Source organism: Lissotriton vulgaris, chromosome 3_1 (genome assembly GCF_964263255.1).
Source record: "Lissotriton vulgaris chromosome 3_1, aLisVul1.2, whole genome shotgun sequence".
NCBI lineage: Eukaryota > Metazoa > Chordata > Amphibia > Caudata > Salamandridae > Lissotriton > Lissotriton vulgaris.
The window spans coordinates 1,802,842,183-1,802,858,907 of record NC_141689.1 but is presented as its reverse complement, the minus strand read 5'-3'; the positions used below and the strand labels follow the sequence as shown (position 1 = coordinate 1,802,858,907).

The following is a 16,725-nucleotide window of genomic DNA, read 5'->3' as shown; positions in this document are numbered from 1 at the left end:
TAAAATAATATTACTATGATAAAATCAAACTATATTATCTAAGTCTAATGACAACTAAAACACATAGGGCCTGACTCACAAAAGTATCTTACACTTTTATGTTCACTGCTTTTCGGTATTCACAAACTGAACTTTTGAAGTGACTTACAATTTTGTTGTGAATGCACACTTACAACTTAATTATAATTAAATAACACATACTATGTTTGTATTTATATTTTTTTAACTACTTTAAATAATGGAATGGAATTCAACTTTATTTCCTTTGTGTTTTAAGTCCATACCTACATTATTTTCTAGGGGAGGGTATTTCAGCACAAGTAGTTGGCCATGCATGGTGCTGGACCTAATATAAAAGGTTAAGTTTAATACAATAGTGTAAGTCAATCAGGAGTTTGTTAAAGCGCGACTACTCACCCGTAAGGGTCTCAAGGCACATGGGGTGGGGGGTGGGGGAGGGGGTTTACAAAGGTGCACTTTGTAAATACAGAAAAGTAGTAAACCTACTCAAAAGTGTGAACTTACTCAAAAGAGTAAGTTACCTTTGTGAATCTGACCCTTAATAAACACATTTACAACACATTAAAAACAAAGAAAGGAAGTTCTACAATGAGTGAATTATTGACCTGTCTACTGTAATTAGTTTCACAGCAATACAGTGGTACAGGACTTCTGAAATGAATTATCGAATTAATTGCATTTGATACAATCATTATGATGAGAAGCATGTAAGGGTAGAAAGGGTGCTCGTTCTGTCTTAAAATCATGTAAGGGTAGAAAGGGTGCTCGTTCTGTCTTAAAATTGTTATGAATAGAAGTTGTTGGGGGGTTTGTTTTGTTTCTGTATCAGATAATGTGGATCAAAAAAGTAGTAATGTGATTTCAGGGCACAATTGCAAATAGACTATTGAGATTGTGGGATATTAAGGGTCCCTAGAAAACTGTACCAGCAATATGGCCTAGGTTACCTTGTAAAGTTAATTCCTTTGTTGCACCTCCTAAAGCTTGTGCCCTGTGAACTTGGAACGGCTCCAAGCTACTGTTTACAGATGGGCAACAACATACCACATTGATCTTGTAATATGATATCTGTATATTGATCATCCCATGCATACTATCAATAAAAAAATTGGGGCGTGGAAGATTTTTTTTTTTATATAAAACTCCAAAGCCAACCGATCTTGACCTGGAGATTTACAGTGCCAACTGACTGAAGTACTTTTAGAGAAATATCCTTGACACATGATTCTTTTGTTCTCTGTGTTAAATTTGGGCAAGTCTAGATTATCCTAACAAGTTTTCATACAATTAACATCTATTCAAGGTTTTCATATGGACATTCATAAAGAAAATAGCAAATTCTTCAGTAATTTCTTTGTTTGCTATGCCTATATTCCAGATAAGTGAAACGATGGGATGAATTATTTGTTCATTGTTTATTTCCTCGATTCTGCCCCCCACTTTTCTCTTCATCTTCTCACTAAAATTGTTTAGTTCTAAAGAGAGCATTTTCAGCCTTTTTGATGCAACATGTATTAATATTATTTGTTTTTATTTTTATATGGTTACTTAAACTGTTTGTTTTTTGTCGCAGGGTCTAATGCTTAAAAAATCAGTCCAAAGACTCCAATTTTGATAGTTCTTGCTTCTTAATCTACGATAATTACACTATAAATATTCTTTAATAAGGCATTTTAAACCTTCCAATACAGCCAGCTCCTCACTGATTAAACCAACACACGCCCCTGCTAGTCACGAGTCTCATGGGCAGAGGTGCCTGGATGTCCAATTTCTAAATGATTTGTTGAGTCATAACATTTGCATTTTTATGTGTGGGTTATTGAAAAGGTCCAGCATGCATTAAATGTGATCTTCAGTTCCCGCTAATTGTTCACCTTGTGGCATCACCAAACTTATTGATTTGACATTAGTGTGCCCATAAAACTACTGTTTTGCATAACTGAGCACCTGTAAATACCGATGCAACCAATGTCGAATTTAAAGTTAATATTTATTACAGCTTTTGGAACAATGGAAGGCAGAGTTGGCCTGATCAGGACCCGAGCTTGTTACACGCAAGTCACAGGAGATTTTAGCTGTAAGCATTTAATAGATGGAGCTATCTTGCTGGCTGTTAATAATTGGAATCTGATAAGAAATGCTTTGCTATTCCATGTTTGGTGCCACAGAGGTTTTGTCAGAAGGCGCTTGTGTAATGGAGCATTTAAAACATTAAAAGCAATGAGTTTATTTTCACTGCATTGACAATATTAACTGTTAATTTCACAATCCGTGACCATCAGCTTTAATAACATGTTGATTAATTCTTTTCTTTCTTAATTTGTATAGAACATGTTTGGATACATTTGGCAGTACATTTACAGGAACTTCTTGAGATGTTGGTTGAAATGGGTATGGCGACATCTAACAGGAAAATGTGAATTACAACGTATTTTGGACGGTCCAAATGGTGCAAAACAGACTCACATGATAGGTAACGATAATATAAAATGGGCTTTTCTTTTCAATGGGTTACATTTTGGGAAATATTTTTAGTTGTGGTTGAAATACTAAGATTTACTTAAGACTAAAGTGTGAAAGATGTTATTCATGAAGAAAGTTTTATAAACACAAACTGTGCACAGGCATTTTCCTAGAATGGGTTACCAAAAATTTGGTTGAGTGGTTTACAGTTCCATCTGTAAGAGTTGGAAATTACATCTATGTTTTTTTTGTAAACTAGATATATTGTGCCAGGTAATTTATCTTTACACATTTTAAGGGAATGTATTTGTGATTTAAAGTTCTATTGCATGTTTAAAAACAACTTTTGTACATTCTCTTCTCATACCACAAGTTAGAAAAATAAGAACCAGGTACTAAATTACAATTAAAATCGTTTCATGTTAATTCATAAATCATTAGGCCAGATTAAGGAAGTGCTGTGAAGTGCAGCAGGTGTTTACACCTGCTTTTAGCCCCAGTGTACCACTGTTGTGTAACAAAAGGGTCCACAGTCACTTGCATGGTATGGCCCCTTCTTTAACACCCACTGTGCTGAAAGTGTCAAGGAGGCATTCCCGCATTTGCAGGGAGTGTGACTACCCACACATAAGGAAATTAATTTGCCTTTCCTCCTATGATGTTATGCTGAGTCAGGCACAAGGGCTTAAAGACTTTTGGGAAGCTCACAAAGTGTGCATCGCCTAGGAAGTGGTGCAGTTATTGCTTTACTAGTGTCAGTAATCACTTCTTCAACCGTTGAGTAAGGAGAGTTGAAAAAATGTAATATGAATTTCGTCCATAAAGTATGAAAAGATAATTAAATCAAAAAACTCTGTCGTACCCCAGGACTGTACAGGAACACAAACAAACCTATATTTGAGCCACTAGTATAAAATACACTCCTGTTTTAACTCACAGGGGGTAAAACAAAATCACATTTTGCACTTCCCATTTCTACGGTGCCTGTTGTCTATTTTACTATTAGACTATTGCTGCCTAATTAGCATTTGAAATTCTTTATCTGTCTCTAAATCCATATATTTTGCATACAGTATTTTGAGTCACTGAATCAACAGCTGTTCAATAACGTGTAATAGCTTTTTGAATCTAATTTCATTTAGCATAGCACAAGATATTCGTTGCTGAGGCAAGGTCTGCATACAGCTCTTAGCACATTTGGTTTTTAGGTCTCGCCTGTCGATGCGCATGCGCATCGAGCAAGCGAGACTATGGGGGCTTATCCACTCTTTATCCACTGCAAGGAATCGTGGCGATTCCTTGCAGTGCCCGTGACTTTTAAGCTCAATGCGCATGCGCATTGAGCTTAAAAGCGCGTGCACGTCCGTCTTGTTTTACCCGCTCCGCCCCCTCCCCTTCCCGCCGTGTCGCATTTCTCCTCCCCTCTCTTCCCTCCGTCTTGTTTGTTTATTTTACCCGCTCCGCCCCCTCCCCTTCCCGCCGTGTCGCATTTCTCCTCCCCCCTCCCCTCTCTTCCCTCCGTCTTGTTTGTTTATTTTACTCGCTCCGCCCCCTCCCCTGCCCGCCGTGTCGCATTTTTTTTTAAATCCCCACTTCCCCCCTTTTTGGTTTGGTGTGGGGAATTGTGGCTTGATCTTGTTTTCGGTTGTGCCAATTACTTAGAATTTCGATATCTGGAGCATGGAAGCCCGGGCTAAAATTCACGTTCATTTAGAGGGATACGCGCGCTGACCTACATACCACCTCATTCATGAGCTAATGCGACCCGCAGCCATAGAGCGGGAACGTCAGCTGACTCTGTTGTCGGGGAGCACTGAAGAAGCAGTGGCCATGGTGGCGTGTTTGAAAGCCGCTCTCTGCTAGTGACAGCGGTAGCTTCTCCAGGCGAGTCGTCCATTTTCCGTATTTTTTCATGAGGTGGGTGTGTAATTTGTCACCGAGTCTGTTCTAGTAATCCCCTTAGTGCTCAACAGTATTAGCCTGAAGTACTTATGTAGCTCACAAAATGAGCAAGTAAATGATTTATGGAGAAGGTTCAGAATTTTCGATACACAACTTCTTTGCTCGCACTTTTGCCGGTAAGCAGATTCAGTATTCCCTTAAGCGTGTATTTTCACTGTAGAGATATTGGTCAGGTCTACATTTTCAGCTTTCCCCCATTTCAGAGTTGTTAGTGAGAAGTCAATAGTAACCCAATTGTTTGTAAATTAAGGCATTTTACTCCTGATCCACGCTCACTCCCTGTTTTGGCCAAGGCTTCTGGCTGTGATCCTATTCCACACCCTCTGGCGTTAGCTCGCTATGATATTCGTGTGGTGAAAACCTCACAAACACTCTGTTTTGTACGTGTTGTAAAATGGAGACCACCGTTCTCCAGATACACAAAGGCTAAGGTGGGCTTTCAATGAGGATAATCAACCGAATTGTGGTCAAATTTGTTTAGTGAAAAGGGTTTTTCACGTCGATATCATTAGCAGGCTTGCGGAGTCCATGGTCCAGTAAGTGTAAACATAGTGTACCTATTCATGCCTCTCAGTTCACTGAGTACTCTACGCTCAGACCTCATATGTTGACCACCTCACTCACCCTCAACCCCTCGCCCTCACTCACTCACCCTCAACCCCTCACCCTCAACCCCTCACTCACCTTCACTCTCACTCATCCTCACTCAACCACCCTCAACCTCACTCACCCTCAACCCCTCACCCTCACTCACCCTCAACCCCTCACCCTCACTCACTCACCCTCAACCCCTCACCCTCACTCACCCACCCTCAACCCCTCACCCTCACTCACTCACCCTCAACCCCTCCCCCTCGACCCCTCCCCCTCAACCCCTCACCCTCACCCTCACTCACCCTCAACCCCTCACCCTCAAACCCTCACTCACCCTCAACCCCTCACCCTCAACCCCTCACTCACCCTCACCCCCTCACTCACCCTCACTCTCACTCATCCTCACTCACCCTCAACCCCTCACCCTCACTCACCCTCACCCTCACTCACCCTCAACCCCTCACCCTCAACCCCTCACTCACCCTCACTCTCACTCACCCTCACTCAGCCTCAACTACTCCCCCTCACCCTCACTCACCCAAAACCCCTCACCCTCACTCACCCTCACCCTCACTCACCCTCAACACCTCACTCACCCTCACCCTCACCCTCACTCACCCTCAACACCTCACCCTCAACACCTCAACCCCTCACCCTCACTCACCCTCACTCACCCTCACTCTCACTCACCCTCAACCCCTCACCCTCACTCACCCTCACCCTCACTCACCCTCACCCTCACACAGTGCAATAGTTCTCAGACCATTTCAGTTAGAGCTTTTAGAAATGTTTATGGCTTTTTTTATTTGTAATACTTTCGCATTGGCTACAGGAAACAAAAATGCTAAACATTTACAAAAAAACCCATAAACAATTCTAAAAGCACTAACTCTAATGGTGCGAGACCTATTGCATTTCCAATGCTTGTTACTTTGAGGGATGTTTATAAACAAGGATCACTGATCTGTATTTAAGTACTGACTACCTACTTGCAAATCTGCAAGACCTAGAGTGTCTTTGCGGTGCTTTTGCTTAAGTCCCATTAACACCACTGTGTATTTTCGTACATTGGGGGTGTGGGGTGAGGAGGCCACTGCAGGTCCTCCAGCGCTAAGTCATATGACGCTAGAATTTCCGGGGCTACAATTGATGGAGAGCACAGGCCTGTTGCCGTCTGACTCCTAAATCCTAGGAAAGGGCAGGAAAGGACAGGAAGTGCTGAGCATCAGGATGAATTCAGGCTTTGACCCCGTCTGAGTTTGGGGTGAAATTGAAGTAGCCCCACTCTTGAATCCACAGTGTGTGTTACTGCGCTGCAGTCCTTGTACTAGACCTATCTGTGGTACGACTCATTCTGCTATCCTTCTCCCTCGGCACCTGGTCTGACTCTGGCCCAAATGCCCCGGTGCGGGAGTGGTCCATGCATGAGAGGTTTCTGAAGATGCACATCAGATTTCCTCTCTCAACTAAGGCTCTTTGATGAATCTGTTAGAAATAAAGGGATTGCTATTTCACAATGAAATGTGTATTTGGATAATATGAAAAATATCAGAACCAAAAGGATGATTTGTTAAGGGTAAAGTTGCTAAATGTACATGTTTTAATGGTTTTTGCATTGATTTAAAGTGTATTTATCATATAACCCTGTTTTATTTTCTTAATTCACAGAGAATTCGTTAGAATGTTCAAAGAGTAAGGTAAGCATACATCTTAAAAAATATGGTTCAGATTGTGGGTTGACTTGGAGGTACACCACATCAGTATTGTCAATGCATTTGCAAATGCTTGCCATCAATTTAGGTTCATTGTGTTTATTTATCCCCTCTATATTTACTATGGACACCCTGCAGATTCTAGTAGAAAAAGTCTTCCAAAGTCGTCAGAAAATCTTAGGCTAATGTGCACACATTTGAAGATATGAACAGGAGCAACCCACTCAGTCTCCCAGGGCGTACTTTCTCCCTGTCATAAAAAGATGTTAGACTAGCAAAATCCACCTCATAGATGGAGTTTCATTGTTTCATTTCAGCAGGACTTAGTTCTTCATGAACTCTTGATTGCCGTACATTCAAAATTCAGGTTTCTTTTTTTGACCATCAAAGCCTTTCTGGCTTAATATCCACACTGCACCAAAGTATGTTTTAATTAGCACAGGGTTTCCATATGAATTTTACTTCCACCAGAACTCATTCCGACAGTATTGTTTCTATATACCAAATTTGTTCTACCCCACATTGATGTTCAATCTTTGCTCAAGGTGTTTTTCTACAACCAAAAATGTACTGCCACTCACTCCAACATATCAGGATTGTACTTCTATGCAGGAATGTTCCCGGCCTTTATAATTTCGACCTCATTCACAGTATTGCCTGTGTAGACTAATGCTGTTTTAGGTGTATCACCTGGTGCCATGAGTACAATCCTAAACAAAGAAGTAGTTAGATTTCCACTCTTCTGAATTACACAATAACCAGAACCGGGACCCTCCAGTTAGCAAAAACATGGTGCTTAGATAGCATGACCTTCATGCCTGACACCAGATTTCTTCTGTTTGTCATCTGCAATCCATATAATTTACTAGGATGTCAGATTACCTCGGTTTGTCTTTTTTAAAAGACTTTTATTTATGTTTTTTTATTTTTTTATTAAAAGTTAAATATTTATCAGAGATCCCCTTTCCATATTTACCTGCTAGAAATAATTTTAATGTTTTGCATTTTCAGTGACTTCCACCAACTACCAGTTCATTTTTAGAGGGCATGTTATTTTACGTGGATTCTTACTGACCTGTGGTTAACGTATGGCCAGCGTTAAGACAATTAGTGTTTTTTGCTTTAGCTAATTGTTTTTCTACACACTGGTTTCCAATGTTAATATGGTCTATAGTGTCTGCCCCACATAGCTATCATATACAGTTCATCTTGACATATCTGACCTTGACATAAAAGGTCACATTCAGACTTGCCAAGTACTTCTTTTTTTAAATTAGACAATAGTCAAGTTGAACAGTCAAAGCTTACTCTTGGACGGTGAAGTAAGTTTAGAAAAGGGTCCAAATGTACAAGGAGACAGATCGCAAAGAGTGATCGCAAATTGCACACCAAAGTTTTGCGGCCTTTCTTGAAATTCGCAAAAAAATTCCTATCTACTAATCAACACACGCTAACCCTACGGCAGGCTCCTGCTATGACATCCTAGGCCTCCTGCGCAGGATATTTCCCCTCATGCCCACTTCAACTAAGAAAACACTGATGCAGGCATTAGTACTTAGCAGGATAGACTATTGTAATGCCCTTTTGTTTTCAGCCAATACGACAGCCATTAAGAAATTACAGGTTGTCCAGAACACCGCCGCCCGTCTTACGGTCGACGCTCCGGCGAGATCACCCTCTGCTCCTATTTTAAATCAACTACATTGGCTCCCTATTATTAAAAGAATTAAGTTTAAAATAGGGTGTATTATACACAAAGCCCTTAGAGGGCAAGGACCTATGTACCTGACCCGTAAATTGATCCCCTACTGTCCCATGCGCTTACTCAGATCTAGTTCTGATCTGTTGATCACAACTCCCAGGATCAAAAAAGCGCGCAGTGGAGCTAAGGCTTTTTCTTTTCAGGCACCGATGTTTTGGAACACCCTACCGCTACATTTAAGAGCCTGCCCAAATTTGACCCATTTTAGGAAAATGCTAAAAACATATCTTTTTTAATTATATTAGGGTCTGGTTACAATGTTTAGTCTAAGCGCCGAGATACCCTCATGGGTGATTTAGCGCTATATAAACCAATAAACATAAACATAATTGGTTTCCCAAATCTGCAGCTTCAGCGAGGCAGAGAATGACTTGCTTAATGAGTGTTAATTAGGCAGGTCAATATTTGCAACACCCTGTGATGAGCTGCAAACAGGGGGCAGTGGTCTGCAAATCAATCAATCAGTCAATTTATATAGCGCGCTACTCACCCGCTAGGGTCTCAAGGCGCTGGGGGGGGGGGGGGGGGGGCGTTACTGCTCGAAAAGCCAGGTCTTGAGTGGCTTCCTGAAGGAGAGATGGTCCTGGATCAGCCGTAGGTGGATGGGGAGGGAGTTCCATGTCTTGGCCGCCAGGTAGGAGAAGGATCTTCTTCCGGCTGTGGCTCTGCGAATGCGTGGTACGGTGGCGAGGGCGGGGCTGGTCGATAGCAGCTGGCGTGTAGAAAGTGAGTCGGTTGTTGAGGTACTTGGGGCCCAGGTCCTGGAGAGCTTTGTGTGCGTGGGTGAGGAGTCTGAACGTGATCCTCTTGCTGACGGGGAGCCAGTGCAGGTCTCTGAGATGGGCGGAGATGTGGTTGTGGCGGGGGATGTCCAGGACGACTCTTGCGGAGGCGTTCTGTATGGCTGGAGTCTTTTTTGTAGTTTGGCTGTGGTTCCCGCATAGAGGGTGTTCCCTTTTTCCAGTCGGCTGGTGACGAGTGCCTGGGTGACCGTCTTCCTGGTTTCGGTGGGGATCCATTGGAAGATCTTTCGGAGCATGCGCAGGGTGTTGAAACAGGATGACGACACGGCGTTGACTTGTTTGGTCATTGAGAGGGAGGAGTCCAGGATGAAGCCCAGGTTTCGTGCGTGGTCCGTTGGCTTGGGGGTGGTGCCCAGGGCAGGGGGCCACCAGGAGTCGCCCCAGGCGGAGGGGGATGGTCCTAGGATGAGGACTTCCGTCTTGTCTGAGTTCAGTTTCAGGCGGCTGCTCTTCATCCACTCGGCGACGTCTTTCGTTCCTTCGTGCAGGCTGGCTCTGGCGGTGGCGGGGTCGTTGGTGAGGGAGAGGATCAGCTGGGTGTCGTTGGCATAGGAAATGATGTTGGGGTTGTGTTGGAGTGTTATGGCAGCAAAGGGGCTCATGTAGACGTTGAAGAGGGTGGGGCCGAGCGAGGATCCTTGAGGTCCGCCACAGATGACTTTGGTGGCTGCGGAAGGGAACGGGGGGAGGCGGACTTTCTGGGTTCTTCCGGCGAGGAACAAGATGATCCACTCCAGTGCCTTCTCTTGGATTCCGGTGTTGCTGAGGCTTTTTATTAGGGTGCAGTGGCAAACTGTGTCGAACGCTGCAGAGAGGTCCAGGAGGATGAGGGCCGCTGTTTCCACTTTGTCGAGCAGGGCTCTGATGTCGTCGGTGGCTGCAATGAGGGCGGTCTCGGTGCTGTGGTTGGCTCGGAAACCGGACTGTGAGGGGTCGAGGGATCCGTTTGTCTCGAGGAAGGCGGCAAGCTGTTTGTTGACGGTCTTCTCGATGACTTTGGCAGGAAAAAGGAGGAGCGAGATGGGGCGGAAGTTCTTGAGGTCGGTGGGGTCCGCTGTCGGTTTCTTTAGGAGGGCGCTGAGCTCGGCATGCTTCCAGCTCTCCGGGAAGGTGGCGGTGGCGAAGGAGATGTTGATGATGTCCCGGAGTTGGGGTGCGATGATGGAGTCGGCCTTGTTGAAGACGTGGTGGGGGCAGGGGTCCGTAGGGGGATCCGGAGTGGATGGTGTTCATCGTGCGGGTGGTGGCTTCGGTGTTGACCAGGGACCAGTTGCAGAGGGTGGTGGTGGGGGGGCGTTGGTTTGGTGGTTGGGTGCGTGGTCTGTGCGCCAAAGCTGTTGTGTATTTCAGCAATCTTGTGGTGGAAGAATGAGGCGAGTGAGTCGCAAAGGTCTTGCGAGGGTGTGATGTCGTTGTTTCCGGCGCTGGGGTTGGAGAGCTCTTTGACGATGCTGAAGAGTTCCTTACTGTTGTGGGTGTTGTTGTCCAGTCGTTCTTTGAATGTTGTTCTTTTGGTGGTGCGTATTAGCTGATGGTGTATGCAGGTGGCGTTCTTGAGGGCTGTCATGTTTTCTGTGGTCTGGTCGTGGCGCCAGGCTTTTTCGAGGGTGCGGCAGTTTTTCTTGGATGTTTTGAGTTCGTTGGTGAACCACAAGGCTTTCTTGCTGCCGGGTCTGCTGGGTGGGTTCTTCAGAGGTGCGAGGTCGCCGGCGCAGTTGGTGAGCCACAGTGTGAAGTTGCGGGCTGCTTCGTTGGGGGCCGTTGCGCTGGCGGGAGGGTTCTGGCTGAGGGAGGTGGTGAGCTGGTCGGCGGTGATCTTGTTCCGAGTGGTGGTGGGTCATGGTTCTCCTGAAGTTGAAGTGGACGCAGCTGTGATCGGTCCAATGAAGTCCGGTGGAGTGGCTGAAAGAGATGTGCTTGCTGGAGGAGAAGACTGGGTCAAGCGTGTGGCCGGCGTAGTGGGTGGGGGTGTTCACCAGTTGCTTGAGTCAAAGGTTTGCGAGGTTGTCCACTAGGGTGGTGGTGTTGCTGTCATTGTTGTTTTCCAAGTGGAAGTTGAGGTCCCCTAGGAGGATGTAGTCAGAGGAGGCGAGGGCGTGCTGGCTGATGAAGTCTGCGATGGCTTCACTGAATTGTGTGCGTGGTCCCGGGGGTCTGTGACGAGAGTGCCTCTGAGGGTTGTCTTGGGGTCAGTGCGTATCTGGAAGTGGAGGTGCTCGGCGGCGGTGAGGGTGTCGTCGGAGTTGGTCGTGATGGTGTTCCTGTGGACGATGGCGATGCCTCCTCCGGTCTGGTTGACTCGATCCCTCCGGGTGATCTTGTATCCGTCCGGGATGGCTATGTAGATGTCGGGGGCTGAGGAGGCGTTCATCCAGGTTTCCGTGAGAAAGGCGACGTCTGGTGATGTTGTGTCGAGCAGGTTCCAGAGTTCTACGGCGTGTCTGTGGACGGAGCGTGTGTTGAGCAGGATGCACTTGAGGTGGTTGTTGCTGGTGCCTGGCCTTTCAGGTGCGGTGCAGGTCCGGAGGCAGGTGAAATTGCAGGCTTGGCAGGTGAAGGGTCCGTGTGTGCGTTTCGGGGTGGCAGGCGGGGTTCCGGCCGGGTTTGAGTGCGTTGAGGGTGGCGGCGTCGTAAGTCCGTCGTGTAGGCTGGTATCCTCTGGGGCCAGGGGTCCTGGCGCTGGGCGCGGTCCAGGCGCGGACGGGCGCAGACGGGCTTGCCTTTGGCGCACCTTCGGCTAAAGACACAGGCGGAAGAATCAGGAAGATAGAGGCGCAAAACACAGGGCAGAGCCCAGAATCCCCAGTTGCAGGAGCAGCGGCGATTCACGGGCGAATCGCGGGCAGAGAGGCCCAAGGACTACAGGACCCAGAGTCCTCAGCTGCGGGAGCAGCGGCGAGCCTGAGTGTAGCGGCAGTAGCGGGGGGTGTCTGGGCACACTCACGGGGGAGTCTGCGCAGCGTGTGGAGTGACCGGCCCTGGAACAGGGTCAGGGTCTGCAAAGAACAACAGATCATCATTTATTTATTTGCATTCCCAAATGGGAATTTTTTATAAAACAGCCATGGTCCTTTAGGGAACAGTTGCTACTTTAACTAAACGCATATATAAAGTTTTCCTTTTGAGAGGACAACCCCAGTTCTCAAATGGAAAGCCATCCAAAGGGGACCCTTTATTCTTTGCGTATGAGTTACCACTATATGTGAGATGTCTGTAATTTTTCATTGGTTTGCAAACCCAATTGCAGTTATAAACTATTGAGGCATACCATACTGAATGGTGGTTAGGAGAAATGCCTCTTCCAAATTGCGATTCGGTATAGAGGAATGCCATTTTTTAAAACCTTTCTGAATTGCGATTCAGTGTAGGTCACTAAACTCATTTTGCCTGTCAGAAATGCTTTTCCTATTAGTAAAATGGGTTTAGTATTTTCTTTGTGTTTTAAACTCTGTGATTTTACATGTCGCAGGATTTGCAAACGCAACATGGTTTTATGCCTCTGGACCTTAAATACCACTAGATCAGAAACAACACTCCTCAATTGTATTTTCTAACTTTTATTCCATCTTTAGTAATAGAATACAACTTTTATTTACTATGATATTGAATAATTTGTTGCTATGCAATGGTGTCACGCTTAAAAAAAATTCTTCCTAATGCAGAACTCTTCTATAGTTGCAGTCTGAACGTGACACGCTTTATAGGCTACACGTACATGTAGAGGTTGCAATGGGTTTAAGCACTGTGTCTAGCTCATGTGAGCAGTACAAAGGGCCTGATTTAGATCGTGATGGATAGGTTTCAACACTGACAGATATCCTTTCCTCCGAAATATAGATCACATAGGATATAATGGGATTAAGATTTTGGCGGACGCCAAAATCTAAATCGGGCCCAAAATGTTTTGTGAGTGTGTCTAATATTTCCCGAGAATAACGAGAAGTATATCTGTCTCGTAGGGATGGGTGCAACCCGTAGAGCTTTTTAGAACAGACACCTAGGAGGTCTCAAGGGACTCTCAAACTCCACAAACTAATGGTGGTGTGGCTATTCGGTCCCCCCTCACACAGCAGCTAGACTCGAAGCAGATGTCCTCTTTGTGGATTGTCATTCCCCTCCCTCTCTCCTCTCCCTTGCCCCTTGTGTTGTTCTTGCCTCCCCTCCCTTGTCCTCCCTAACACTTTTGGTTGTACTTATCACCTAGTACCTTCTACCAAAACAAGATGTAGTAATTTCACAACGGTAATTGTTTCCTTGTTGCAGGTTTGGTTTACAGGGGGGGTTAGGGTAGGTGGGATGCACTGGGTTCTTGTCATTATATACCTCTGGCACGTCTTTTATGTTGTAATATTACAACAAAAATGTACATGAATTTCACCTTGGTCTGAATAAACCAGTTATGCACAGGAACGTATGAACAGCTTGCGACATGAGGTTGCTAAATGATATGTGTATAATTTGCAAATCATTTCATTCCAAAACTAACATGTATGAAGAATTGCTCAAATATGTAATGTGCACCAGAAATACCCAATAAAGTTTGTCTTTAAAAAAAAGTATATCTGTCTCTTAGGGATCTGTGTTGTTACCATAGTTTCTTTTAGTGATTGTGGGAAAGTGGGTTTCTATTTCAGTACCCCAACCCCCCCCCCCCCCCCCCACCCCCTTCCCCAGCCCCTGCCCCCCCACACACACACATTTTGCCTGACTTTTGATGCAACTTTGACTATAGGATACTGGGTCCCAGTACCAGTGTTCTTCCCCCAAAACTATACCACAATTGGCACAGTTTAATTTAGCTGTGTAAGTCCCTAGTAAATGGTACGCATGGTATGGGTACTGAAGGGGGTCCTCTGAGGCTGCAGCACTGGTTGTGTCACCCCAGGGATCCCTCACCATTGCTTTGCACTCTGCCATTGGAGGATGCATGTCTTGGTGCAGGGAAATCCAAAGAGTCGACAAGGCACGCAACCTTGTGTGCCATGCCTCCCATACGCTGCATGGGATTTAGGTACATCTCCCCTACTGCAGGCCTTTAGCCCAAGGGCAGGGTGCACTTTATTCTATGTGTGGGCATATCAACACGAGCAGATATGCCCCTACAATGTCCAGTCCATTCTGAGATGTTGTAAGTGCAAAGGGAAGCCATAAAGAGAACATGGGCTGGATACTTGTCAACACGAGTTTCCTAGCTCCATGATGGGCTTCACTGATTTCTAAGGTCTTCGGTACCAAACATTATGTCTTAATAAATCCTCACTAATGCCAGTGTGCGATTTATTAATAAATTCACACAAGAGACCCTTTTATAGGGTCCCCTGAAAATCTACCAAGCAGTGCTGTGGTATCTGACTTTTTTTGCCCCAGCCTACCAGAGCCAGGCATGTTTCTGACCTCATGGGGTGAGCGCCTGCGCTCTCAGAAGACATAGACAAAGCCTGCTCTGGGCGGAGGTGCTTTACACCTCCTCCAGGACAGGATGACTTCCTAGATGGAAAGATTCAAAGGCAGTGCTGCCTTTGAAATCCAACCAGGAACCGCCAGATAGTGTTCCACTATCTGGAGAGGCCGGAAACTTAGTTAGATTAGGAGGGGTGGGGGGCCCCCCTTAGCCTGTACCATCTTTAGGGCGAGACAGGCTAGCTGAACCCTTCTCCTGAAATTTCACCATCTTGAGATGGTGAGAAAACCTCCTATCAGGACTAGGTTAGTGCCCTGATAGGAGCACTAGAGGGTGTAGACTCCTATAAGGTAAGCAGCCCAGTATTTAGGTGGCACCCCAAGACCTGAACAGCAGATACAACAGACAAGAGAAAATGAGGACAAAGAAGACCCGCTGCTCGAAAACTGAAGCCCTTCTTCAGAAGAAAAAGGCACAAAACCCTACCTGCTACTCTCAGGAATCTACAGTCGCTGCTGCTATGTCATCCTGAAACCTGAAAGCACTCCAAAAAACCCCGGAGCACCTCCAGTGTTGAAAAATCACAGTATCTGTTGGACCCGGCCCATTAGGCAGGTTCACCCCTAGACTTTTTGCGTTTTCCTAGCCTATTTATGGAACCTGGTGTTGGTGATTTTAGGCCTCTGCGCACTTTTTCACTGTGGTACAGTGTAAAGTGCTTGAGCTCTCTGTGAATGAATGGTGAGTGACCTGCCCTCCCATAGGAATGAATGGGGAATATGTATGCCCATGGTAGTTCCTGATGTGTGGGGAGTGCAGGGGCGAGTTTGGTATGTATCAACTCGTGAGAGTGAATGCTGCAAAATGATGTATGCAGCATGACTGTGTCTAGTCTAGAAGTACTACTTTTGGAAGTTGGCATATTTGTGTAGGTTGTTGCTAGCGTGTGATTGGCTGGTGAACCTGGCCCAGAGTGCATGGGCCTGCTTGTGGATTGACTGTCTGGTTTGAGGATGACAGGGGCTGGAGAGCCCAGGAGGTTGTCTGAAGTCAGCCCATGGATGAAAGGCAGCATCTGCTGCCAGGGAAGTGGGAGGAGATGGCACCTGATAGTGAAGGGCTGTTCCTGTGTAACTACAAAGCTGGCTCCACCTCCCGCTGGGCGACTGACACCTCTGTCCCTGATACTGAAGGGGACTTCCCTCTAAACCAGTCCAGCTGGTTCTCACACTGCCTGCTTCAAAGGACTTCAAAGGACTTCAAAGGTTTTGCACTGTATAAGAAGGGGTTGTATCCCCTTCCAAATTGTTCTTGTTTCTGACTTGAATCTACCAGGGGCGGGCGCTGCCCAGCCCCTGGATGCCTGGAGGACTGCTGGGGGACTCTTCCTGCCTGTCCCCCTGCCTGCTGCACTTCCTGGAGGACTCTTGTGTGCTGGGGGCTATGCTGCTCCCCCTCCTAGGACTGCTAAGGTCCTGGACTGCTGAAGGACTTTTGGCTTGCTTTTGCCAAGGCTTATGCTAGCCTGGAAGTGCCTGGAGGACTTTGCTGCTGAGTGCGCCTGGGAGCGCTTTATTTTTAAACCCTTCTTGGTCCTTGTAGCGCTGGGGGAGTGCTGGATGTTGTCCCTAGCGCTTATGAGCGCTTCATATGGCTGTAGCGCTTGGAACGCGCTGTATTTGGATTATAGCGCTTAAGAGCGCTTCCGCGGACTTACCGCTTATTTGTCCGTTTCTATTTTGAAGCCGGAGCCCACCCGGCATTACCTTCGTGGAATCACCGCCGCCGGCCCGGCGATCCGAGGCGCTGCACCCGCCTCCCCACTGAGGGCCGCGCTGCCATTGGCGGCCCTCGAAACCGGAAGTCAGGCAGGCCCGGCCGTGACGAAGGCGGGGCCTGCCATGGGGCGGAAGTGAGGCGACGAAGGAGCATGGCGGCGCCGGTGTAAGCAGGACTCCCGTGTCTTGGGGAGAGCCCTGCTGGTGACCTGGATGATGTTGCCGGTCT

General features: G+C 46.3%; 1 protein-coding gene across 1 annotated transcript in view; it reads left to right on the top strand.

The window, feature by feature from the left end:
* The window catches only part of ELMOD2 (ELMO domain containing 2), a 173,071-nt gene that overhangs the window by 69,937 nt on the left and 86,409 nt on the right, over positions 1–16,725 (top strand). The window contains exons 2-3 of the mRNA XM_086962234.1: positions 2,350–2,494; positions 6,709–6,737. Of these exons, the coding sequence (XP_086818360.1) occupies positions 2,353–2,494; positions 6,709–6,737 (171 nt within the window). The 5' untranslated portion in view covers positions 2,350–2,352. The remainder of the gene's footprint in view (positions 1–2,349; positions 2,495–6,708; positions 6,738–16,725) is intronic.